The 27537-nt window shown below is 38.7% G+C and overlaps 1 protein-coding gene across 9 annotated transcripts in view; it reads left to right on the top strand.

The window, feature by feature from the left end:
• The window catches only part of dmd (dystrophin), a 248638-nt gene that overhangs the window by 60109 nt on the left and 160992 nt on the right, over nt 1–27537 (top strand). For all 9 annotated transcript variants that reach the window (XM_023329879.1, XM_023329880.1, XM_023329881.1 and 6 more), the window contains exon 2: nt 23806–23867. In XM_023329879.1, the coding sequence (XP_023185647.1) occupies nt 23806–23867 (62 nt within the window). The remainder of the gene's footprint in view (nt 1–23805; nt 23868–27537) is intronic.

Here is a 27537-nt window from a genome sequence, read left to right on the forward strand (position 1 = left end):
TGACTACACACCAAAGAAAAAAATACATTTTAATTGATGGGGACTCTGAATATTTTTCGCATCCATGTTCCTCTACATCCAAACCCAGATTACAGGAAACGAAGATCATTTTGTAACATGTGACTTCACAAGGAAATAGTGCTCAAAACTTAACGAGGGCTTTACAAACAGTCTCACATTGGGATAGAGAGCGGGAGAGAGCCGTTACGGATTCAGAGTGCGGCGTGTCTGGCAGATCATTACCGAACCGTCGTGGGCCCGCGTGTGTCGTCAGGTTTGTGCTTTCACATTTGTTTGCAAAAGCTCCGCGCAGAAGATCGTTATAAGGTCACCGCATGAGTACGAGTCACAAAAAGAAAAGGCAAGGGGGGGAAAGGAGTTCAATCAGAGAGCTGATGAAGATGGCTCTGCAAATTGTGTGCAATGGGATCTTTGATTAGGTTTTTTTGTGAAAAAGAAAAAGAGCGCTCAATACTCAGTTTGCCGTTGGGAAACACCCCTGCAGAGAGAGTTTGTCTTTGTTGGGCTGAAACTGTGGGAGGAGAAGCAGGGAAAGGGATGGGAGTGATGGGTTTGTTCACTGAATGTGTCCACGTTTAATCGGCATTTTCTCATACTGTATTGTGGGAAATGTGTTGGTATTCCTTCCTTTCAACCTGTGATATATTATTACCAAGCTATTTGCTCTTCCTGCACACGTTATTTTCTTCTACATAAAACTAGCTCTTCCTGTTTTTCTTCTTTTGAAGCTACATTAAAGAGAGAAAAAATATAAGTCATGAAATTCTACTGCCACAGCTTCTAGATTTGTTATACACGTGAAACAAAAAAATACATTTCACTCCAGTTTGTTTTTAATTCAGTATTGTGTTCATGGGAGGGTGTTGTTTTTTATTTTCTCAATAGGGAATTGCTCTAATTAGTTCAGTGAAATGCAGCCCATTTTAAGGTGCCACTGTGAAACCTGCAGCCTCTTGTGAATTTTGTTGTTTGAATTGAATATTTGGATCCGGTTGTTGCAGTCTGGTGGATATCACGGCTTTTAAATTCCCAAAGCGTCCGCTGCTGCGCCTGTGAGTTCATTGTTTGAGTGTTGCTGGATGCAGAAGGTGCATTCTCAGATTGACTCACTTTCTATCTGCTGTGTCTTGATTTAAAGCGCAAGTCTTTAGCAGATTTGCTCTGATACGATATCTGTATCAGTCCCGATACTGGAAAAAAATTCTGTATTGGGTATTGGCGGTAATGTGTCAGATCCATGTCTGCTTCATTATTTATTTTACATTATATTTAGAATTCTTAATTGCACTTTCTGAGCCATTTGAAAGAGAGTTTATTTTTGCATGTTTGACCAAGGGATTAACCTGTTGTACTGACTGATCAAATTAAAGCTGTGTTGTTTTTACACTTTTAACCAAATTGGATGAAAGGCATCTGAACGTGTGCTGTTCATATGTCACCAGGCTGGTATTTTGCTTAGCTGTCGGTCTAAGCCTTTAGATAAATTTCAGCTTAACATTTTACATGTTGGATGTACGGTTATTTCTCTTAAAGATTTGAATGTTTTGAAATAAAGAAAAGCTGTCTTTTTTTTTTGTAGCAGATTTCAGAAAGTAAAACTCAAAATGTACACAGCAAAAATATTTTAAGCCTTTTTTTTCTTGTAATTTTGCTAATTATAACTTACAGAAAATGGAAACCTTAAATTCAGTGTCTAAAATTGTTAGATATTGGGTAAGAAAAGACATGACATTTAAAAAGACAAAAATGTCAGGCTTCTAAAAAGTGTCTTCATATTTATATATGCTCAATACTTGGTTGTGTCTTCATTTGCATAAATTAGTGCAGAGAGGTGTGGAGTCTATCTGCTGAGGTCTAGTGGAAGCCCAGGTTCCTTCGGTTACTTTTTATTGTTTTAAACATCTGTCCAGTCACCAATCTTCTCCATAAGATGCACATGACATGATATTTAAACATTAAAAATGCTGTTTCTAAGTTGGAGTTTTGGAATATTATAATTTTCTTTAAATATCTCACATGGTGTATGTATTACGGTTACATTTCTGAAGTTACGTAGGGAATTTTTCAAAGATATTCATATTCCTTGAGATTCACCTGTATATGACCATAAAAGTTCATTTCCTTTAACTTCAGAACAATAAAATGTGTTGCTATATTCCTCAGTTCCTCTATGAAATACGTAAAACATTCTATCTGTAACATGTTAAAATGTAAACAATTGTAGGGCACAGAAATGACAAAGTGCCGAATGCCTCAACAGTCAACAACTAAAAGTCTTTTAGGCAACATATAGAAAAAATAAGTCCATTTAAAATCCAGTTACATACAAACTCCATCCAACTTAACATGCTTCAATATCTCATCATTAATCCCATCTAATGCATTGCTGCAGACGCAGTGCATTAGTAATAATTAAATGCCAATCTGAAAAAAAAACCTTTGGTTTAACCATGGAAACTGACTGATTTAATCAAATCTTTGCTTTGATTAGTAAAGGATATCCCTCATCAGTGTAAGCCTGGAGCACCAAGGGAGCAGAACTATGTGATCTTTTATCCAAATTCATATGTTTTGCATTCATCGTCTCTCTGTCAGTGGGTTTGATAGATTTTCATTGTACTAGATATTTGTTGAGTTTCAGCTAACCTAATCAGACCTTCAATGTATCTGCTGCAGGCTTCCTTCTAATAGCTGCCAACAAATTTGGAAAAAATTTATCAAAAATAATATTGATGGGTAGTGTGATGTGACAGTTATTTAATACAATTGGTATATTAAGTTCTTAGTCTGTTTCTGTCTGAAAATTCAATTAAACTACTGTTAAATATTTTGTTTAAAAACAACCCCCACCTGAATAGGATTAAATTATGTTGAGAGTACAAGCCTAAATAAAATCATTTGGTTGGGTTTTACGTACAGAACCACCTTCCTGTCTCATCCTCTGCCTCAGTTTTCCAATCCAGCATGCCTTGTAGCTGGACACAATTCTGCTCCCAGACTAGTTTCAGGGAAGAAATTGCTCTTTCTGCTTCTTAAATGATTGATTTCTTCTCGAATGCCCGAAGCTTAAAGTGATTCATCTAGAAAGGGGCCCAGCTCTTTGATTTCCAGAGGCAGACAGCAAAACTGACATTTACCACTTGTGTTTTAAATGTGTAAAAAATACAAAAAGAAAGAAAGAAAATTGTTTGGAAAAAGTGCTATCAAACTCCATCGCCGTGTTGCTGCTAACGTGTTTGACATCTTTTTGTGCTCGGTCCAAGAAATGCGGGAGAATGTAGCCATGGCAACAACAACAACAACAAAATCCCTGGGAACTGAAGATCCTTCAGCTTGAGCTTTTATTCCCTTGGGATAACCTGCAACCGCGTTGCAACGTTATGCGCTTTAGAGAACATCAAATAGTTCATCAACGACAATTGCAGTTGAGTTACATTCATTAGTGGGGAAATTGATCTGACAAGTGTGACCAGCCTTGCAGGCCATTGATTAGCTGCTGTCATCAGTTTAGGTGACGAGAACTGGCAGCGGCAGCAAGAAGTAGTAAGAAGAAGAGCATTGAGAGAGATGCAGAAAGAAAAAAACAGCCCAGATCTTAACATCTCCTTAAAAACATCTAATTTAGTTACCCAAAACTATAGATTTGTTTATACAAATTTGGCTTTAAAATACAATAGTAGGCACTGTTGGCCTATAATGTAATGTCCATTTTAGGTCATCCTGCATCACAGAAGGAGAAAAATGCAGAAATTTCACACCTTCTTTGCGCTTTAGTTCACTTTTACTTACCCAAAACACCTGGACAATGTTATACATACAGTAGTTGCATCTGTTTTGGGTGGTATTGCATGAAGTGAGTACTGAAGTAAACTCGTCCAAGCAAAAACAAAATAGTGGAGCAATAACAAATTGCAACCAACATAGGCAGCAATTGTCAATCGTGCTGATATTCATTCCGATATGTGATTTTGATCACTTCAAGCAAGAATTATTAGAGCTTCACGTCCTGCATGTTCCCAAGTAAATTTGTTTTTTTGCCGAGTTCACAAAGGTTTTGGATGCTGTGTTGATGTGAGCTGCAGTTTGGAAAATGTTTTATGTTGTTTGAGACAAAACTCTAGCGGATTAAGTTTTCTTAAGCAACCCGGTTGGCTAGTCTCGCTAACGGTGTTAAATTGTTAAATGGTCTGGTAGTGACTTATCAGATATTCAACATGTTTGTAATTTTCTCTCTCATCCAGAGACTTTGCATAAATCATGAAACAGTTTGATTTACTAATTCGGAGAAGAAAAACTGGAGTTACGTTGTTAAAAAATCAGTTGTAGGGTCTCGTGACATGGTGCCTTGAGGCCGTGGGTTTGCACGAATTAAAACATATATGAATTATATTTGAACACGTGATTTCAATTAGCATTTTTGCTTGAGACGTCCATCCTTGGAAGGTTCTAGACAAGTCTAGTGGAGTATCCTCTCTGAGCGCATTGCAGAGGGAGAGGAGGTGAAGAACGAAGTTTATAAAGACTTATACGTGACAGGTTTCCAATTTTGCTAGGCAGAGATACTCTACTGGAAAGCGAGTTATATTTATTTGGGAATAAAGAAATATACTAAAACAAGATGGTAAGCAAGATGGAAGGAATGGTTTGAGCCTTTTCGTCTATGAGCTCCTGTAAGTCTCTTAACGCGGCTCTCTACCCTACAGGGAAGTTGGTCTATTTGCAATTAGCCATTAGCCATTGGCATTTGAAAAGTATAGGTACGATGTGAGATTAATATCCAGTTCTACCTCGTTGCAGTGCTGCTTGCCGAGTTAAATGGCATTGCATGGGTATATTTTTCCTGCCACTGCTCGAAACCCTGTCTGTCACTCAGCAGCTGCCTACTCGAACGGCCCCCTTCAGAGCAACATTATGTGATTAGGAGAGTTGGGAAAATGTCAGCCTGGTGCCTTGACTCAATCAATGCCGTAGCTATTTGCCGGGAAAGGTGAAATGAAATACGTACATGATTTCAAGAGGCAATATGCGAGTTATGGCGAAGACTAAAAACACAGCTGGTAGAATTAACTACAGCCTTCCACTGAGCTGAAATATTCTCTTTTATATATGGTGAAGTTAAGCTAGGATAAGTTATGGTATTGTTCATCAAATCAACTTGACTTCTTCTTCTAAATCCTTGTCATAAGAAAATGTTGAGTGTAAAGAGGAAGTGAGGATATTTAGCATAATCAGCTCTAATGATTGAGTTGTCCAAAGTTGCATGATGCATTGTAGTCGGGGTAGTTTACATGAGACATCAGAGTAACCTGCTCCTTTTTATTGCAAGGACATCTGGTGGTTTGAAGTAGTAGGCAAATCATTTTCCTGTGACTAATTCCTTTTCCTCCTCAAGTGTCCACCATGCTGCTGGTAATCAGGTTCACACATAATAATTACACACGATCAAGTGGAATACATTAAGAGGGAGACATCTGTTTTGTTTTGTTGTTTTTTTTCTTTTATAAATGCTGAAAACAGCTGGTCATTTTGTGGAGGCTTTACATTGTTGCTTTTTCCCCAGCATTTTATGGAGGTAAATGGCTGGTGGATTAACTAGAAGGTTAAGTTATAACTATACTGAAAATGATTTCTATAATGCTGTTTCCTGTTCCTAAATCAACCAATAGGCCAATAGTGTCTGCTAGTAAAAAGATGAAATTATGTTGATCCAAAAATAAGACATTTTCTTCACATTGATGTAAAAGACTCGTCGCCAGCTAACCCAGAGGTGTGAAGTCGATGTTTGCTGCCATCGCTGGAGCTAGTTTCTTGGTTGAGGTTCAGCATAGCTTTTAGAGAGTTAATGAGTTAAATAATCATTTGACAACTGCTTGAATGTGCATTCACACTAGCCCTGTTTAGTCCACTTTAATCTAAATCTTGTTTGTTTGCCTAGAGAGTCCAGTGTGTTTGGGGAGGCAAAAGCAAACTCTAGTTCAACTACAGACCTGGGTTTCGGTTTGGTTGCAGTTAACCCCAACATTCACAACTTGCATTTGAAACACACCAAACAGTTCAGAGATCGCTCGAAAAAGCAGGAAGCGGACTAAAGCACAGGGAATTCTGGGTAAATCCAACCAAAACAAACGCGAACATCTAGCTCTAGCAGGAGAAATGGCTCGTGGTCTTTTACCAACGATGAAAGAGAGAAACTTCACAACTGCAAAAATCTGACACTCCCTTTTTGTTTACATTTTGTGAAGAAGGAAGTTGTACTCGTGTCATCTTAAGTGTCATTTTCCACTACAGGCCAGGGGAAGAACATGGTTTTAAGGGTTTGGTTGGTTTGACACAGTTTATTATTAAAGCAAACCGCATTAACTGAAAACTTAACAAATGTTGCAATTTTGGTCCCCAGTCGAACTGAGTCGACCAGACTATCAGGTGTGAAAACACCCTTAATTACTCATTTCACACATGTCTACTCTAAATCACCCAATTAGATAGTTGGTGAGTCTACTTTAAAGTGTCAGGTGATACAGATTTAGCATTTTATTTATCTTACTGCCAAACCTTATCAATTTTAACAGCTTACTTACAATGCAAGTAAATACTGGTAACTCAAAACAATCCTTTATATGACTATCATAACAATTTCCTTATGTACATTGATTTAAATCTGTACATCAGATGGGTGCCCAAACTAAATCCTTTCTCACATCTATAGGCTACTGTGTTAAATCCGAGATAGAGCATACAGACACATTATGCCACAGACTGGAAGCTCTATTAAGTCAGTGGTTTGCCTTAATTTGTGTTCCTTTTAGAATAATAAGAACAGGAGTCTAATTTGTGTTAAGTTCACCCCTTTTGCAGGATCCCCTCAGATACCCCTCGAGCCAATTAGGGACAAGACGAGTTAAAATCAGGAAGCAAATTGGTCTTCTGGTTAATCTCCTCAGAGCACAGCTTCCAAGTGGGCCTTGAGTGGAGAAAGCAGCGTAGAGAATAGTAGAGAAAGTTTTAGAGCACGGTTTCAATTCAAATGAAGCGCAGGAGTCAGAATGAGTCAGGTGCTTTTGTGTTTTTAAGTCATTGTTTTGGAGTAAAAACACGTTTTTTACACATGTCTTTTTACATGTTTCATACTCGCTGTACACCAACATTTATAGAAAAAAGGGATTTATCTATTCGTCTAAATTTTTTTATAGTCACCTGGTCCTTGAAGGCCCTTAGGGAACACTAAAGACAAGTAACCATGCTCGCACAATTCAGTCAACAGTGATCTCAGAGGGAGTATTTAAAATTGTCCGGAGTTCCCTGAGAAAACACACACATCCTCAAGGAAAACACCAACCCCATGCAGAATGTGCTAATCAGAGTTCTTCGTTTAATAAGGTGATAAAGATCATGTTCAGTTTTTCTCTTGCTGCACGGAGCCAGAGAGTACTGCAGCGTTGCCCCCCGCCCCAAAACTATTGCTGCCTGTTAACCTCAGCTTAATGAGAGGTCATAGACCAGAAATCATCTCTGACTTTTCTACAAACAGAAGCCCCCTCTCCTGGCTTCCCCAGGAAAGACCCTCTTTAATCAGAATGGGTGACAAATCGTCCTACACCAGGCCTGTCTAGATGTGATTTAACAGCTGTGCTTTTAAATAAATTGTGTCACAAAATATCTGCACAAATCAAATTGCACTTGCCTGTTTCCCCATCTTGTAAACACAGTTGGAGACATAGTGGCTGCTTAATAGTTTTTCTCTCTCCGAACAAATAGCAGGAGGCATTTATTTTCCAAGTCCAGGGTCAGGAGGAGGCGGGTTTGCGCTGCCGTTTCTTAATGCAGTTTGGAAAACTATAATTTCTCCTACAGTTTTTTTTTCCCTTCACTCAAGTTCAAAGCGGCGCAAACTTTTTCATGTTAAAGTGCAATGCATGAGTAATAATAATTAAGCAGTTAAGCTCGCTGAGACGTTTTGCAGCTTGTTGAGGGCGAGGCCAGCAGCTTATTCTAGCTAATAAATGTTAACAAGCCTTAAATGAGATTCCTAAGCGCAGTGACCGATGTACACTAAATGAGCATTTTAAGAGGGTTTTCTTTTTTTTTTTCTTTTTTGCTGCAGAAGTAAGAAGCGATCACGTTGCATTCGGACAGCGGGGTTTTTATCTGCAATGTGTTTGTGCTCCTTTCCAAAGTGGCTCTCATCGAGCCTGCTTAATGATAATGTCTTCGGAGCTAATGGTGTGAGAAATTTGAAAAAGGATGGGAAATTTAATGGGATGTTGTGCTGTAATCGACACTTGTGGCCATGGTGGCCGCAGCTTGTGGCTGTAGTGCCGCGCGCCGACATCGCCGAGATCCTCGGACACTTCGGGAGCGCTCGTTGCCAATCCAACAGAGAGTTGGACCAGTAAGACGATCCCTGGCACTTGTCTGTTTCGTAGCTAGCATAACATCTCTCTAGGCTCCCTTTAAACATGAAGACAAAATTTTTTTATTAGCTAAACTTTGAGTAGAACCACTTCCTGCTTCATCTTTCATTGCCACAAAGTGTTGCATAATTGTGAAATAGAAGAAAAACATGACATGGTATTTAATTAATTTTTTTTTTTTTTTACAAGTAAATGTTTGAAAGTTCAGTATGCATTTGTTTAGAGCCATATTAAGAACGGCATTTGTGTTTGTGGTGCTATGACAATATTTCACCATTGTTGCAATAGTACCACAAAATATTGTGATAAAAGTCCATATCGCCCACCCCTAATTTAGGGTTGCTGGAGTAAAGGGGAATAAATACAAACATACATTTTTACTAGCAAGAGTATGAATACCGCGCAAACGTATGTTGCTCTATCATATAGTATCTGAACAAAACACTAGCATTATATGGCATGAGTTCCCTTTTTGCAGTATTGCCTTCACACCAAGCGCTTCATTGATATTTATTCCTGAAAATGCCATTACAGAGCGCACATAAACAAGTCATTTAGCCTTGCTGTACTAAACATAGTTATGGCTGTCATTTTTAGTGTAAGTAGTTTTTGATGTCGGTACCGGCCATCATCATTTCAAGCAGCTATAATCTCCTAACCCCTTATGGGCTCTAGAGTGCATGTGTTTGTGTGAAAGTCTCTGAAAACATTATATTTCCTCATCCATAACGAGTAAGGAGTTCTTACCGCTTTACACTGCAAATGTAGTGTTCCTATTTAGTGTCTGAATTGACTTATCAGGAGAAGAGCGAGGAGATAAAGTCCTTCAAGGCTCTGCCGTCTAATAAAACTCAGCAGGAGGACAGATTACTTTTCTTTACAGAAGCAGTAATTACAAGAAAGTCTGCTTTTATGAAGACATAAATTGCTAAGAGAAAGACTGGAGTGAAAGAGGCACGCAGCGGGGAGCCCGCAAAAAATATATAGCGACCAAGAGTCGGCCTCTGTAATCCGTCATTAGGAATTATCGTAGGACTGTGTGACAGGAAAGGTGTGTTTGTGTGTTTCCAAGGCAGAGAACTTCCTGCTACTTGTGTGTGCTAACTCTGTGTTTGTGGAGAGGTTAATCCCAACCTGGCAGCGCAGCACACTGGGTTAATCTGGAACAGGTGGAAGCTGTGCCATGTGACCACAACACGCCTCACTCACGCTCAAGAGCAGAAGAAAAAACCTCAGCCGGAGACAAAGAACTAAATGGATTGTGCATATATCGTGCAACTAAAGTCCATAGACAACGGTTGCCTTCAGAAATAGCCTAGGAATCTCGTAACAGGACAACTTATTAGTTGTTGGTCTGTCAAACAAAATCTCAATGAAATACGTGAGATTTTGGTTGCAATGTGAAAACATTTTAAAAAGTTCAGAGGTTAAAACAGTGTTTGTCTCAAAATTGTCAGGTTTTTCTAACTGTTTTGCTTGTGGCATTAAGAGGTCTGCCGTGTTAGCTACCAAATGTTACTTTTTGCTACGTTTCATATATCAGCAGGTATCAAACACCAGAGGAGATGTAATCCTTCTATCAGAAACATCTGGGGCTCTTTGAATGGGATCAACCCTTATAGGGATTTTCTAATAGTGTTCAGCCTTCCTCAGGCTTGTGTTCAATTAGTTCTGCGTGTAATTTAGGATCTTTTTAAATTGGATTAAAAATTAAATGTACTGCTTTCTTTCTCTTTTTTTTGCACTGCACTACCCGAATTTACCCGTTTTAGATAAACACTCAAAAATGAAAAATGACCAAACTGTGCCCCTGTTCAAAAGACTCAATCACAAGGTGGGTTGTTCCATTATGCATCCATTATCTCTGTGTATGATGAGGTGTCCTGGTCAGCTCTGCTTTTGCTCAATCTTTCTTCTTGTGCTACTTCTGTTGCATTTAATGTTAATTGACCTTTTTACGAGATTATAGCTTGAACCACTTCTTTTCTTCAGCTTCCCGTGACAACTGCAGTATCTCAAAAACTTGTAAATGTAATTAAAGTAGCAAAAAGTTCATGTTTTAATAGAGTTGGCATAAAGCATTATCATCTTCTAAGAAGATTAGCATCTTCTAAAATGCTAATAATTTGGCTGATAATCATCCACAACGTGAGCATTCAAAAACACAACAGCAAATTTACAACACAATGGAAAGTGAAAAGAAAATTATTTTCTTTATTTAAACTGTTGTTTTCTCAGCATTTGTTCTCTTCTGGTAGTAAATCGAACTGATTCCACATTAGCGAGTTTGAATGAGGAAACTCAGAGAAAGCTAAAGAAGGCCAGTCTGCTGTGCAGCTGCAGCAGATGTAATGGTTTCACTTCTTCCTTTTCGTTCGGGGACTTTAGATCCCTGCTGTGTGGAATTGTGTGTGATGATTTGTTGGCTTTACCATTTCAGAGGAAGTAAAAGCATAATCAAATACTGCTGCTTTGAAATCACATTGTCTCCACCGACTCTGACTGCAGGTGACGCATACGCAGCTCTTTGTTTTTCACACAGCACAGTCAGACTTTGCACCTTCACACACACACACACACACACACACACACACACACACACGCACACACACACACACACACACACACACACAGAATCATAACTGAGGTTGAGCAAAGTGCCTGTGTGATGCTGAATGTGATACATGTGAGATTGCTCATTCATTTCCCTCTCAAATTTTAGTCTTTCCATTCACACGGATTACTGTACAGTGACTTGCAAAAGTATATATATATAAACAGTATATATATTTACCCCAGTCCTTCTGAGGACTGGGGTAAATATATATATATATATATATATATATATATATATATATACACTGCTCAAAAAAATAAAGGGAATACTTAAACAACACAATATAACTCCAAGTAAATCAAACTTCTGTGAAATCAAACTGTCCACTTAGGAAGCAACACTGATTGACAATCAATTTCACCTGCTGTTGTGCAAATGGAATAGACAACAGGTGGAAATTATTGGCAATTAGCAAGACACACTCAATAAAGGAGTGGTTCTGCAGTTGGGACCACAGACCACTTCTCAGTACCTATGCTGTCTGGCTGATGTTTTGGTCAGTTTTGAATGTTGGTGGTGCTTTCACACTCGTGGTAGCATGAGACGGACTCCACAACCCACACAAGTGGCTCAGGTAGTGCAGCTCATCCAGGATGGCACATCAATGCGAGCTGTGGCAAGAAGGTTTGCTGTGTCTGTCAGCGTAGTGTCCAGAGGCTGGAGGCGCTACCAGGAGATAGGCCAGTACACCAGGAGATAGACCAGTACACCAGGAGACGTGGAGGAGGCCGTAGGAGGGCAACAGCCCAGCAGCAGGACCGCTACCTCCGCCTTTGTGCAAGAAGGAACAGGAGGAGCACTGCCAGAGCCCTGCAAAATGACCTCCAGCAGGCCACAAATGTGCATGTGTCTGCACATACGGTTAGAAACCGACTCCATGAGGATGGTATGAGGGCCCGACGTCCACAGATGGGGGTTGTGCTCACAGCCCAACACCGTGCAGGACGCTTGGCATTTGCCGGAGAACACCAGGATTGGCAAATTCGCCACTGGCACCTTGTGCTCTTCACAGATGAAAGCAGGTTCACACTGAGCACATGTGACAGACGTGACAGAGTCTGGAGACGCCGTGGAGAGCGGTCTGCTGCCTGCAACATCCTTCAGCATGACCGGTTTGGCAGTGGGTCAGTAATGGTGTGGGGTGGCATTTCTTTGGAGGGCCGCACAGCCCTCCATGTGCTCACCAGAGGTAGCCTGACTGCCATTAGGTACCGAGATGAGATCCTCAGACCCCTTGTGAGACCATATGCTGGTGCGGTTGGCCCTGGGTTCCTCCTAATGCAGGACAATGCTAGACCTCATGTGGCTGGAGTGTGTCAGCAGTTCCTGCAAGATGAAGGCATTGAAGCTATGGACTGGCCAGCCCGTTCCCCAGACCTGAATCCGATTGAGCACATCTGGGACATCATGTCTCGCTCCATCCACCAACGTCACGTTGCACCAGACTGTCCAGGAGTTGGCGGATGCTTTAGTCCAGGTCTGGGAGGAGATCCCTCAGGAGACCATCCGCCACCTCATCAGGAGCATGCCCAGGCGTTGTAGGGAGGTCATACAGGCACGTGGAGGCCACACACAATACTGAGCCTCATTTTGACTTGTTTTAAGGACATTACATTAAAGTTGGATCAGCGTGTAGTGTTATTTCACTTTAATTTTGTGTGTGGCTCCAAATCCAGGCCTCCATTGGTTAATAAATTTGATTTCCATTGATGATTTTTGTGTGATTTTGTTGTCAGCACATTCAACTTTGTACAGAACAAAGTATTCAATGAGAATATTTCTTTCATTCAGATCTAGGATGTGTTATTTGAGTGTTCCCTTTATTTTTTTGAGCAGTGTATATATATATATATATAAACAACTTCAATGTATTTTATTTGGATTCTATGTAGTAGGTCAACATACATTGCATAATTGTGAGTAGAGCTGCTACTAACGATTATTATATGTAATTATTCTATTGATTATTCTGTTGATTAATCAATTAATTGAATTAAAAACTGGCGTATTCTGCAGATTTTTTTCATTTAACCACTTAAACCTTTTTTATGCAATATCAGAAATACTTAATAAAGGCAAAAAATATTAATAATTTCTAACATTTTATTGTCTAAAATGCAATAGCAGCATTGCTTTAGTGTATGCTTGGATCATCTGTAGCAAAGGATACATCTGCATCAACAGTCCTTTCTGCTGGACTTAACATCACGACAGTGTAAAGCTGATTTGTTTCATTTTTTGGATTAACCAATTAATAATTGGATAGGATAAAGGTGCTTAATAGACAGGATTTGAACCATGCTAAGCTAAAACTATGCTTGTTGAGTTCTGGGTAGAACATATACAAAGTTTTGTTCTTTTTTCTTAAAGCAAAATGTATATATTCTTGCACACTTTTAGCCATGAGTATATTGTTGCTTCATTAAATAGCCTTTCTTTGAGTGTTTATACTCCAGTTAATGATTAATCAATTACTAAATTAGTTAGTTAGTTAATCGCTTTAGCACAAATTGTGAGGTGTAATGAGTGATTTTTGACATTTTTAGTCAAGTCTCCCAAATCTTGGGATATTGACAGTTATGCGCTGCTTTGTGTGTTTATCACACTGTAAAATGTATAAGTATATCGTTATGTGACAAAAGGCGTTTGAAGGGGATGAATCTTTTTACGAGGCCCTGTACCTTTTTCACATATACTTCTTTTTAGTCTCAGAAAATGTCCTCCACCTCCTATCTGCAATCTTTAAGAGCTGTTTTTTTTATTGCTCTCTTATCTGTTCATCATCTTTCTAATATCTTCTGTTCTTGGGTTGCCTTTGGTGTCTTTGTTCCTAAGATGTTATTTTCTCCTCTTCCCCATTTATCATTCCTTCCTCTGCTAAAACCTCAATCCACGTCAAATTATTCTTCAGCTCTGTGCAAAATACGTCCCTCTTCAAAGCCGTAAGTGCTTCGCAGCACCTTTTATATAGCTCCTCCTCTTGACATCTGGATGAATTATAGTTTGTGCCCTGGCAAATTTTGACCCAGAAGGAAACAGAGTTGCATCTACAGCGCGTCTGTGGCTTTCAAATTGACAATGATGGGGTGGGACAAAGCAGTAAATCTCATTCTGCTGCTCACAGCTCACTCTACTGACATGTGAATAAGTAAAGAGGAAGCCAACCTGAGTCGAGGCTTGCGCCAAGTTTTGTTTCATTTCTCTTAAAGGAACTCAACATTTAGGAGACATTAGGGGTATTTGTGGTTTTTTTTATTCTGCACTGTGATTGAAAATGGAAAGGCATGTTTTAGTGGGTTGATGAGAAAAATATTTCCCTCCTCCACTTTGTTTTGACCACCATCTTTTTGCGTCTCTCTCTCCTCATGCTGTCTGACTGCAGATGAGTATCAGCACTACACACTGGAGCCTATATATTTGTTTTCATTCACAGCTGTAGACAGGTACAGCCACAGAAGGTATGCAACAAACTGTGCCTCTGAGGTTGAAGAGAAAATCTGTGGCAGCCTTTCTTTGTGTTGTGATATTGAAGTGTCATCCATAGGATTTGGAGCAATTCCTTAGATCACCAAACAAATTTTATCAGAAAAGTATAACCCAGTTTAAGTAGCAACAACTTGTATAAACCAACCTATGTAAAAAAAAAAATAGTCTGAAGTAGATAAATATGATCTAATAACACAATGTAGGCTATGTGATCTAAAAAAGCAAAACATCATGCTGCATTCTGATGAGCTTACAAACACGTAAGAAATGAGTTGTATCAGTTTAGAAAGGGTTCAAAAGCCATTTTTAAGACTTTCAGACTCCAAAGAAGCACCGTGAGAAATTGCTAAACAAATACAGAAAGCGTTTAACAGTGGCGTACCTTCCTAAGGGCCTACAAAAATTACACCAAGAGCACAACAACGCCTCGATCAGGAGGTCACAAAATAATCCAGAACATCGAGAACAGGCTTTTTCTTCCTTAAGGTCAGTCTTTATGATTTAACACTGAGGAACAAACTGTTCAAAAATGGCCACAATTCGATAACTCTTAGACCACAAAACACTACTGACCAAAAAGATCATCCCACCTTTGCCAATAAAACATCTTTATGAATGTATTGCTAACTTGTAGTTTCCATTACATCTCGCGTAACACTAATACTGCATTTCAGAAAAAGATTTATCCTCCCAAGAATCAAACATCATCAATGACCTAATAACTTAAATGAAGCTTGTCGGGCTCAGAACAGTTGAGGTAATTTCCTACATTTTTGGAGTTTATCTTTTTACAGAGAGATATTTAAGACACTTCCACTTCTGCAAATATTGAGATATCCAGGCATGTTTACTCTAGCTTTGGGCCTGGTCAGCTCCGTATGTTTTCTTGACACCCTTCAATTACCATATTAGATGTTTAAATTCCCGACAGCAAAATTAGAAAAGACGTAGCAAGTTTGGTTTCTCTGTAAGAGTTGACGGAGAAAATCTGTTATCTCTAAAAGTATTATGGCTGCTTAATTGGTATTTGCAACTTTCCTTCTAAACAGACCATCAACAATGTCCTTTGGACTAATAAAACCACAGTAGACATATTTTCTCTATCTAACACTATCCTGTGTTTGGCTAACAAAAGACTGCAACATTTTTAAGCTTCTCTACATAATGTACTGCAGCTGTCTGAAGTTATGACAGCATAAGCATGGCGATGATTGAAGGTAACCCACACCCTTATAATAAGCCAGCCTTATATAAAGGTAATATGAAAAGCTTACTCTATATTTTTTAAATCCTTTCATTACAGGCTGTCTGCCTAATAGACAAGGTATTCTAAGAACCACAAGGAAATCTGTTGTGTGAGAGAAGCTCTCTTTGCAAATATACTTAACTGAGTTCTTTTAATATAAGAAACCTTTTGTGACAGGTGCCCCAGTGTGCCAAGCCACCAAGCAAAAGACACTTCTCAGAAACGAAGCCATCTTTTCTAGAATGTGGCCGCACACCAACTTGCCAGGAAAGGCCACAGCCCACTAATTCAGGGGCCAGGAATGAGGGACATTAATCAAGAAGGTGCCAAATAGGGCAAAGGCAATTTTTTAAGGAGCTGCAAAGCATTGTGACAGAGATTGAAGTGTGTGTTCATAGGAGCAGTTTAAGATGAGCACTCTGCAGAGCTTTGCTCCAGGGTTGATTGGTCTGAAAAAAAAGAGCTCCACTCAGAGGAAAGAAGACATGCTTGAAACTCCCCAGGCAACTTTAAGAGCGTGCTCCAGGAAAAGAAGACTATGAGGGAACCTTTAGTGCAACATGTCATACAAATTTAAGCTATAGAAATCTTATCACTGTAATGTATTTGCCCTACATTTCAACTGCATAAGAAAACATCCAACTTTGATAAGAAAAAACGAAACATTTCAGTAACTCTTTCCTGTGCCTTTGAGAACATGGTGTATGCTTGAGATTTGCGCTCCAAGGTGTCCTGTCCATAACTCTTGCAAATGCTGTCAGCTCCTGATCAGCAATATGCATTTAGTTCTGTGTCCACATAAGACATAATATTCAGATGGGATTTTTATTTAAAACATTTTTATTTATTGATTTAGTTGTCTCTGCAATCTACTCTGTGAGCAAAATTGAAAATGTCTGCGCCAAGTGGTCAGGAATGTGAATTGTAAGCAGTCAAAATGTCAGACAGACTATTCCTTTAACGTGACCTCTGACCTCACCTATACTTTAACACCATGAAATCTATACAGGCTAAGCTGATTTCAAAGCATTGTCCTGCTAATAATATTCTATCTCAGCAGACACTCTGTCTGCACTAATTAAGATATAATCACTACAGCATACCAAATGCTTGCAGTGGCTCCAACCAATCATAGCCTGACAACATTTCTGATTATTTTTACATCTAATTGTTCAACCTCTTATGGGCAGTCAAATTACTGGACTTTCATTGGATCCCTAGATGGTCAAATTATCTCTAATATGGATCTTGGTTCAAACACTGGTTTCTACGCTTGTCTTAGTTTTAGACAGCTGAGTCAAAGTGCAGTGACTGAACTATCACATTATCAGTTTTAAAGAAAGTAATTATTGATTTTCTTTTTCTAGAACCAACCCAAAACAAGTGTTTGTCTTTTAGGTTTTGCTGATTTTAATTTCAGTTTGGCGAGAAACACTTGAAACGGGACTGAGGACTTTCAACTCGACTTCTAAGTCGGTAAAACACAAACTTGACTGACTTTGACTCTTATTAATTATGCATGTCCATCCAAGTGTGTGAGTGATGGTGTGTGGGGGCGTGTGTGTGTGTGTGATCTCTGGCCTTATTATGTATGGTGGTAATTGGCAGTGATGTCTCTTGATTACTTTCCTTTCCTTCCTGCTGTCATTTTCTCGCCCTCTCCCAGCTTTTCTTTTCTCTCTCCTCCCATCTTGTCATCTCTCCACGCCATTGTTTCCGCCGCCTCGCGCGCTCTTCCCTCCCTCTATCAGCCATCTCTTACTCCGCCTCCCGTCCCTCCATCATTTCCTCTCCGTCTCATCGCTCTGTAATGACCTGATCTGATTGGATTTGGTCTCATATTCCGTCCTTGGCTAATAGCCGTGACAGTTGCCAGGCAGCTGTGGCCAAAACAGCGACAAACATGACTTCTGCCACCGGGCTCCGCCGACAGCGGAGACAGATCACTTGTTTGCCCTCCCGGGGCTTCTGTGCTTGCACTTTTGCTGAGCTCCATTAGGACACTGACAAGCCTGTTAAGAGAAGCCCACATGATGGATCAGACGACTCAGATGATTTTATCCATCTACCACACACGGTGTAAATCTATTAGAAATGCATTTTAGGATGATAAACACAGGTTGAGAATAATTATCAGGCAGATATATGACGTTTAGCATCAGTATCTTTTTTTTCTTTATTATTTAGTGTCAATGTAGCTCTCTCTTCCCCTATATGGAGAGCTTTTCATGCTGGGAGCTGAACTGCAAACTTGTAGGAAAATGTTAAATAATGGCCCAACTTGATGAAACCCAACTGCGAATCAGAGTTTCTCAAATGCAAACTGAGTCAAATTGAGGGGGGAAAAAAAATCTTTATATGTTCTCGCTATAAAGACAGACTTCTCTGCCTTTATTTTGATTCAGGTCTGCAGCTTCGAACTGCATCTTCCTGCCAGGTTTTGCTTTTTTTATCAGGGGGAGGGGAATGCAAAAATTGTTAATTTAACTTTCACATACTTAAAGTCTGATCTGTGAAGAAGAAATATATGAAGGAAAATGTGTTTCCAAGAAGAGGAAAAAGTTAGAACACCCTCGCCCCTAATGGTTGGTTTTGAAAAGTTCCTCACGTTCAGTTTATTTCCTCTCATTTTATTTTCTTGTTTTTAATGAGTTCTGTTCAGGTTTCAGGTCGTAAAGCTGTCCCAATTACTGAACATCATTCAGACAGCACGGATTCTGCGAGAGAGGACGCAGCGCTTCGTGTATCATGATCCTGGGGGGTAGCCACAGCACAAATAAAATGTTGTTTTTTTTAAAGTTGTCCTAGATAACATCTGTCCCCTCCCCACCTCTGCGTTCTCCATGCAAACGAATCAGGAATCTGTCAGAAAACAAATATTTAACACGGCGTAATTTCAGCTTGTTTGGGTAAAGACGCTGTTTGAAAGCTTTTGAAGCACTTGTTTATCTGGGAACATGGAAGCCGAGGCGGCATCTTCTGCATCGGTTAATTTCTGAGAAATATGCGAGCGCGTTCGTACATCACAAAGGGCCGATCCTGGGCTTTTTACACAAATGAGAGGCTTTAGTTGGAAGTGTGTTTATATTTTACATTCTGTTATCTGAGACTTCATCTGCATGCACAGGAATCCGTTTGATGCCAGCCAAACAAACGCCACTAATTTACTGACAATGGCCTAAAAACAGTTTGTTGCAGTGAGTTTCTACTATCAGTTACACCTTTATGTGTTTACAGATATCGCTTCTTTCAAAAGTACTTATACCTGCTTCATTTATTTTACATCTTTGTCTTGTCACAACCGCAATACGAACAAACACAAAGTGAGAAGTTGAAGGAAATGATAGTTTTTTTTACAAACAAAAGTCTGAAATGTGCGGCCTGTACTCTCCTTAATCCCAATTCAGACATAGTTCAAATGAGCAGACAGATTGGCCAAGGGCAGCATTAATCAGAAAGGAGCAAATGGGATGGTTACAATCTTTAATCTATTTTAACTTTAAGCAAAGTAAGTTGACAAAGTGTGAAATAGTTTAAAGCATCTGACATACCGAAAATGTTGGAAATGTTCCCTTGAGACAATATTGTGTTTCTAGCACTTTTAGGTACGAGCTAGCTGTTGTTGAGGTCAAGCCACTGATAGAAAATAAATCTCTGACATTTGTTTCCTGTGGCGTAGGCCTGTCCCAATAATACATTTTGCTGGATGACAAATTGCGCCAAAAGTTGTCGCCATAAACGGTAATCAATAATAATAATAATAATGCCAGAAGACGTTCTTACAGATCAATAAACTTTAAGTTCTGATGAACATTTACCACTGGAACCGGAAGACATTTTAAATATCCAAAATAAACAAACAAAACAGAAATGACAAATAATCAAAACACCAGACTGAAGACTTTTATCATGCAGAATTTGGTAGAAAAAGAGAAAAACTATAAATTATGCAAGTAAAAATGATTGAGTTTGCTTTAATTTATCATGTGATTAATTGATTTATTGATTATTGTGACAGGCCTACCTGTGGCAACTTTTCCTATGAGTCATACTGGCAGTTGCCCAGTATGACTTGCATTAGATCAAGTTTTCTGATTCATTTCTGTTCAGTCGGCAGAGAGTTGACCCCTCCCCTGCTTGTTTCTTAAAATAGAGAAGCTTTGTGCAGAAATAGACATGTTTTTATTCTGCCTCAGATTTCTTCCATTTCAACTGGTTATTAGAGAAAAATGAGGTTAAACAATGCTTATTTTGTTTCTGCATTGTTCTTTTATACATCACAAAACCATAAGCGTTGCTTATAATAATAAAGACAAGGAACCTTGAAAAGTTTTTCTTTTATTACTCAGCTTGAATGTCTTTGCAGAAACTTTTGTTGTGCTTACAGCTGCTCTGAGTTTCAGTAACAAAACAGTTTAAATGGACTATTGATCTTGTGTCTCTCCCTCACCTCTGGTGTCTGTCTGGTTGCTTCTGGCTGTCCCCACTAATTCTCAACGCCTCGGCTTTTCTGGCAACACATGCAATGCTAATTCACACACAGAGCCATCATGTTCTGTGGCTTTACAACCTGAGCTCCCAGTGAGCTTCCTGGTCTCCCAACTGTACTGGATAATCTATTGTAGTCCGACCAATTAACAATAAAACCTTCCGTAATGTTTTATTCACTTAGATATTTCTGGCACTCCTTAATAAATTTGAAGGAGACAGTTTTCCAAATTTCCACTTTTTGTGAAGTTTTATATAGGTTGGATTGCAGTCTGTCATCTAGAGGTGAAAGCCAGTGAGTCAGAAATGATCCGATAAAATTTTTTTGGTGCGCCTCCTACGTGCAAAAAAACTAAGAGTGGGGAAAACCAACACTACACATCACCCTGAATTAGAGATATGGACGTATAAGTAAATAGCCTTAACATTTTACAACAATAATTCATTGCATTTGTTATAACAAGAAATAATAATCATTAAAAAAATTATAGTTTCAACACAAATCCTGGTGAAATATCCATCATTGAAGAGACTGCTTTACTTCACCGGTTACATAAAGTGTTGCGGTTTAACTGCAGTAACAAGTAATATTTTCAAATATACTTTTTTAATTGAGGCTCTTATTAAACCAGAGTTGGAAAAGGAGAGACTTATGTTTCAAACCGTAAAAATAGCAATCCCAACAACACCGTCAGCTTTTTAGGTTTATTGTTCTGTTACACCTGAATTCGTATTATATATTTTCATTTCTACAATAACAATAAACTGTATAATTACCCATTCCTACCCTGAACACATAATTCCCCCCATTTTACAACAAAACTTGGAGTTGGCAGCATGATGCTGTGCTTCTGAGTTAACGGGGAAGAAGAAGAAGAATCGCACAGAACACCTGAAACTGAGGGTTGAAGTTTAACTAACAATATATTAAAAACTTTACTCTAAAAAAGCCAATGTTATTCTTTTATAATATATAAAATTAGACTTTTGCTCCATTTGAAATAAATCCTGCTGATTTTGTGTTGTAGGTTCTCGTCTCTCTGGACCGCACAGTTCCGCTTGTGGAACATCGTCACGTATTCTGAGTTAGTCCGGGGTGAAAAGTTCACCTTTATTGATTTGAGAGAAAATGTGGAGAAGAAACTGAAATTGTATAAATGAAGTGAAATCTGTTGCTTTGTAGTTTGGGGTCAGGAGGGAATGCTTTTGAGAAATTGAGGTTCTTCTTAAAACCCCCCACTAAGAGCAGACAAACTTTTCTTTACTGTCTCATCCAGTATCTTCCATAAATGAGCTATTTTTCACACAGTTTTATTTCTCGTTTAGGATATTTCTTTTGCTGCATTTTTTTCTGACCACGTGGAAATATGTCTGAGTCAGAATTGTGTGTGTGTGTGTGTGTGTGTGTCTCACCGTATCCTGCGTGTGCGTGGCGGCGTCTCGCACTCCGCACTTCCTCTCGACGCGTGACCTGTTAATTAAAGGAGAAGTTTCATTATCAGCTTCATTAGCCGGCGCGGGGCCAGAGTCGGCGCTCCCAATCGCAAACATGCTCAAAGACTTCCGGTTAACTGAGCCGCTGTAATATGAACCTGATGTTGTGTTTCCAGATGAGGGTGTAATCTATTCTCCCTCATAATGAGACGCGAGCCCGGGACCTGTTAAATGGCAGAGGAGTTGTTGTCATTTCCATTAAAGGACAACTTTGATTTCACCCCGTTAATCGTTGATCGCATTTCTCCAACAAGAACAAAAATACAAACAAATAAAAAATAAAAAGTTGATAACGAGAGTTCTTTTTATTTTTATTTTACCCATTCGCTTTAAACACTTCTTCTCCCAGGTCTGTTTGGGACAGCGGACATTTCCAATGAATAAAAATAAGGAAAATAATTTACATCTTAACAAAATGAGCTGTGTTTTCAAATAATAATAATAAAAAAAAAACACCGGTTGGTGAATGTAGCCAAGCAGCTTGGTACTGCTCTGCTGCGAACAATAAATCAGCTATTTGCATAACAACTTAAACTGAGCTTCATAATTTCCATCCTGATATGTTTTAGAGGACAGACTTCATAATCCATTTTATTTATGAATTTTCAACATTTTTATTGCTTTTGGTTGTCGTTCTGGATATTTAAAATATTTCAAGTGTACTCTACAAAAAGTTTATTGGTCATTTACCAATAAATAATTGATCATTATTATGATTAATATAATGACATTGGAAATAGTCTCAAGACCACAATATTATTAATTATCACAATAATTACTGGAACAATTTATCATCTAGAAAAATGTATCGTGACGGGCCGAATTCTTTAACACATCCCACCAAACCTGACTTTGTGGGGATTTTATGTCACAGAACAATAAAATATACCGCATAAAAACAATTTATGTGCTTTGATTGTTTTGTATTAGAACATCTTAAAACATTGGTTTCATTTATATTAGTTATTTTTCCAAAGTTTCACCTTACAAAAAAAAAAAGCTTCATTCCATGGAAACTATATTTTGTATCGATGACAAAAAGTTTTCTTGTAGTTTTCTTGTTAGATGTATTCATATGGAGATTAAGTGGCACACAGGTGAGCTGTATTTGTTAGTGGGGTGACTTGATGGATGTTTTCTTTAGGGTAAGGGTTCAATAAGCACGCGATGCTTTTTTCAGATTTTTATCAGCAAAATCCTTTTCCCATCACCCCAGCTATAAGCTACTTTTGTTGACCTGTCAGATGAAATTCTAACCTGAAGTTAAAGTTAAATCGTTTTGGAAAAACTCCTAAGTTGTCAAGCTAGACCAAGATAAAAGGGCTTAGAGTAATGAGCAAAATCCAGACTGATCTGCTCCTTTTCTCTATTGTTTCAGTCTTGCCTATAGTAAAGGTGGCTCTGAAAACCAGCTGTAAGGATTACACCAGCATCTCTCCGGGAGGAAGGGAAGTTTCTTCTTTTCTCGGAAATTGCTAGCCGTTCACGTTAGCCGCTACCACAGCTCGGTGCAATTAAAAACGGGGAGAAGAGAGAGCGGTTGATCACAATTTTAAGATTTATCAATTGGAACAAGTTTGGCTCGAGCCACTTTACTTAAAACCTGCTTCTTTGTGTTTCACCCGGTTCTGTTTGATCTTCCAACAAAAGAAGGCCTCCTGTCGGGAGGTAAACACTTTTTGGCAGCTCCGTTAGAGCTTTGATCAGACACCGTCACTGCAGAAGCAGGTGATGGCGAAGCCTTAGCAGCAGCTGTGAGACGTCAGGATGCTGCGTGATCTGACCGCTTCCTCATCCCAGCCTGCGATGCCCTCACCCAGTCAGCCAGCATGCCAGCGACGGCCTGGGAGTGGGCCGCTGATTGATGTGATGAGGATGCAATTAGCTTTGAGCAGGATTAGAAGAGTCTCTCATCACGCTGGGCACCGTGTTGCTCTGCGTCCGTGGAGAAGTTTTGACAGTCTCAAGAACATTAGGATTATGGTAGTATTTCTGTGTGCTTTCACTGATCTGATGGTCTTTGTTTTTGTTTGTCCATCCAGATGAAAGAGAAGACGTTCAGAAGAAGACTTTCACAAAATGGGTCAACTTGCAGTTGTGTAAGGTAAGAGTTCTGGTTTGTGTTCTGTGTTTCACACCGTGGGCGGGACGGGACTCCAAAATCTAAATGTTTGATCCAACACCCATTGAAATTCTCCAGACAAACCTTAATGTGCTTTATTAAGGACAGTAATCGATTTTAATAATCGAATTATTACTGTAATCTATTATTTTAGTAATCGATTATTTAGCAATCGATTATTCTGTCAATTAATGTAATAAATCAGATAAAAAAAGGAAGCTTGTTTTGTTCTAGAATGGCCCAGTCAAAGCTTGAGTTGTTTTGCAAAGATACTCAGACATAAATTTGCAGAGCTGAGAAATTCACTAGTTGTTGTGCTGAATTTAGAGGCGTTAGAGTAAAGAGGCACTGAATAAATGCATAGCACACTCTTAAGATTATTTTAAACATATTTTTGAAAACCATGCATCATTTTCTTTCCATTTCATTTTGAGATTTTGATATGAAAATGTTTGAATACTTATGTAAAGTACCGTACTGCTCAGAATAACCAGGTAGTTTTCTACATTTCTGTCTTTATGTTGTTGTAGACAAACTAAAACCTCTAATCCTTAATTGGCAAGGCTGATGTGGACAGCTGAAGTTGGCCCATTTTGTCTGAAGCAGGACTCAAACACACCAAAACAGACACCACATCGTTTGGATCACTTTGTACTCTCTTCAGTGACTCTTGGGCCCCGTTCCATGTTTTTGTTTTCATTCATTTCCTCCCACTTTCAAAGGCAAATAAACAGGAGGGAAGGATTTGTTGTTCTTAATGCCGAAAGCATCTTTTCTGCTGCTTTCATCCTTTTAGCCAAGCTGTTTCCTTTGGTCTCTGAGCGACAAACAATTTGAGCGTTTCCCTTTATGCCGCTCAAAGGTTATTCCCTCCACGTCCGTCTCCTCTTTAGAGTCGTGTCGGTAAGCAGCAACACCAATGGGCAGCACGGGGCTGGCTTGTTTTGTAGAGGGGCTATCTACAGAGCTGAGTAATATTGTTTTGTTTTTGTTGTGTTTTTTTTTTTTCAATTAAAAGCAGCAAGTTCTGATGCTATGATGCTGGTGGAAAACTACAGTTTGGGTATTTATTAGCTGAATAATCAGAGTCCTGTCTCTTTAAATGGACTTAAAGAGTCCATTTCATCCACTTTTTCTTTTTTATTCTTTCAAAACTGAACGAGTGCTTATGAAATGTCAATAAAATAGAAAACCTACATTTTTGGAGCGATTTATTGTAATTATGCCAATGGTGAACAGGCAAAATAAAATAAGTTTTTATTATGGTTCATACAGTCATATCTAGGTACAACCTAACTGCTTAGATAAGAGTTTAGTAGGGAAACATCAGCTCTATAAAAGTTGCCAGGTTGCTTACCAGAAGCGGACAAGTATGTTAACAACAACAAGGAAAGACATAGAATGTCCTCTCCACAATGACAGAAAAAATGTCAGCCATGTTGAAAAATCTCTGTGAAACACCAAACTCCTCCAAAAGAAAAAAAAAAGAAGGTAATATTAAACTCTAAGCTTGAATGAAAATTCAGGTTTAGCAATTTTTCTGAATCGGGGGAAAAAAAACCTTTCTGTAGTTTTTGTCAGCACATGGTTGGCCGAAGGTGCAAGAATACATGCGATGGCGGCTGAAGAGTCTCATCAGGTAGCTAGCCAGTCATGTTTGCTAACTTTTAAATATTTGACAAGCTCTCTAGAAACCAGGTGGAAATGTATTCAAGATCTTTTTGCTTTGTGTGCCAATTCAGATATGCTTTTGGGTAAAAAAAAAAGCAAAAAAATAAAAAAAACATTGCTCTTTTTTTTTGGTAAACAATGTAAATGGCGGATGTTACCGGAACATTAGAGCTAACCCCAAAACACAGACAGTCATGTACTTCAAGGACAGATTGCAAACAAGAGTTTACTTTTTGCCAGTTTCTTTATGAGACGTATTTTGTTGAGTTCAACTCTAAAGCATTTTTAAAGGGAGATTTTCTTTTAAAATATTAAATATCCTGCAAATCATCCATGTTCCGCTGAACCGCAACATTTTATTGCATTTGTTCAACTTGAATAACTAAAGTAAATTTGGACCTCTTGGCTGTTTGTTGCATTGTTTTCATTTACTCCATAATAACACACTTTTAGGAAAAAGTAGAATTCAGAACAATAAACATGGATAATGTGGAAATAATAAAGCAGAACTTTGTCTTCTAGTATTTATAAAAGATAAATAATGTTCTGCAGCACATTCATTTTGTTTTCACAAATGTCTGAAGAATTGTTTGTGGGTGTGTGGGTGTGTGTGTGTGTGGCGGGGGCATACATACCGATGCATTAGTTTGCTTTCTATTTTCAAAGTTGATTATGAGGTTTTTGAGGTGTGCCGTTGCCATGGTTATTGAGATTTATGAGCATGTGTGCACGTTTTGGCTCATGTGGCTGCGGTTGTGCATTTAAATGTGTAGGCAAGTAATTAGCTTGCTATTAGCCTTGTCTTTTTATCCTTTTTCTTTCATTCCTTTCCTCTATCAGCTTCATTTGTACTACTTTCTGATTTCATTTACCTCCATGTTTCACGATTTTTATGTCATCTCCTTTTCCTTTTCCTCATTTGCAATTAGATCTGCTCTCTTCGCGTGTAAGCCCCGTTAGGTCGAATAGATGTCCTGTGAAACAAGAAACTGCAGAAGAGAACAGTCTGAAAATCCTCTGAGTCTCTCTATTTAATTAATTCGATTTTCCACTCTATCCAAAACGTGACGTGTATAGAGCTTTGGGGAAAAAATGTCCTGATAATAGCATTTTAAAATGATCGGTGTTAAATCTTTACATCTCTGCATACCCGAACGTGCGGAAACAGTTTTTAAAAATCACGGTCATCTTTTTTCTTGAACTGAAGAATCAGAGTTTTCATCCGTTCACACTTCGTCCAAAGAGTGGTCAGTAGATAAGAGGAGAAAATACGCAATGCTACATTGATGAGACTGAGATATTTTCAGGGAAACAAATCTAATTTGAATAGCCTTGTGGTTCCTGTGTTACAGAACACTCTCAATCAACTGAGTCTGGAGAACTGCATTTATACAATAGAATATCATCAAACTAATTTTTCAATAAGTCAATTTAAAAAGTAGAGCTTCTATTTTATGCAGATGCATTAGACACAGATTGGTTCTATTGGAAGCCATAATGATTATGGTTTATAGCTAATAAAAATCCCAAATTCAGTTTAGCAAAACTGCTTTATAAGACTATTAAAAGGTATTGATTCAGAAATGAATGGTCTCTTTGCTTCCACTGACTTCATTTAAACACTTCGCTGATCCTGGGCATCTGTAGTTCTCAGCCCAGTCTGGCTAAAAATGACAGAAACCAGTTCATTTGTCTTGTAGGAATGTATAATTACTCTACAAAGACAACTTGATGACTTAATTTAAGCCACTGAAGCATTTAACGAATCGTATACAGCACTGGAAAAGGTTTTTGCACCCACAAAAATTCCTTCTAGTTTTGTTATCTACCTAATAATTCAGATATTAAAACAAATGTAAAGGGGCGTGCCGTGGTGGCGGAGGGGTGAGCGCAGGGGTGGGCAACTCGAGGGTCGGTCTCCTGCAACTTTTTGATGTGTCTCTACTTCAACACACCTGAGTCAAATAATGAAGTCATTAGC

The sequence above is a fragment of the Xiphophorus maculatus genome, chromosome 24, assembly GCF_002775205.1.
Source record: "Xiphophorus maculatus strain JP 163 A chromosome 24, X_maculatus-5.0-male, whole genome shotgun sequence".
Taxonomy (NCBI): domain Eukaryota; kingdom Metazoa; phylum Chordata; class Actinopteri; order Cyprinodontiformes; family Poeciliidae; genus Xiphophorus; species Xiphophorus maculatus.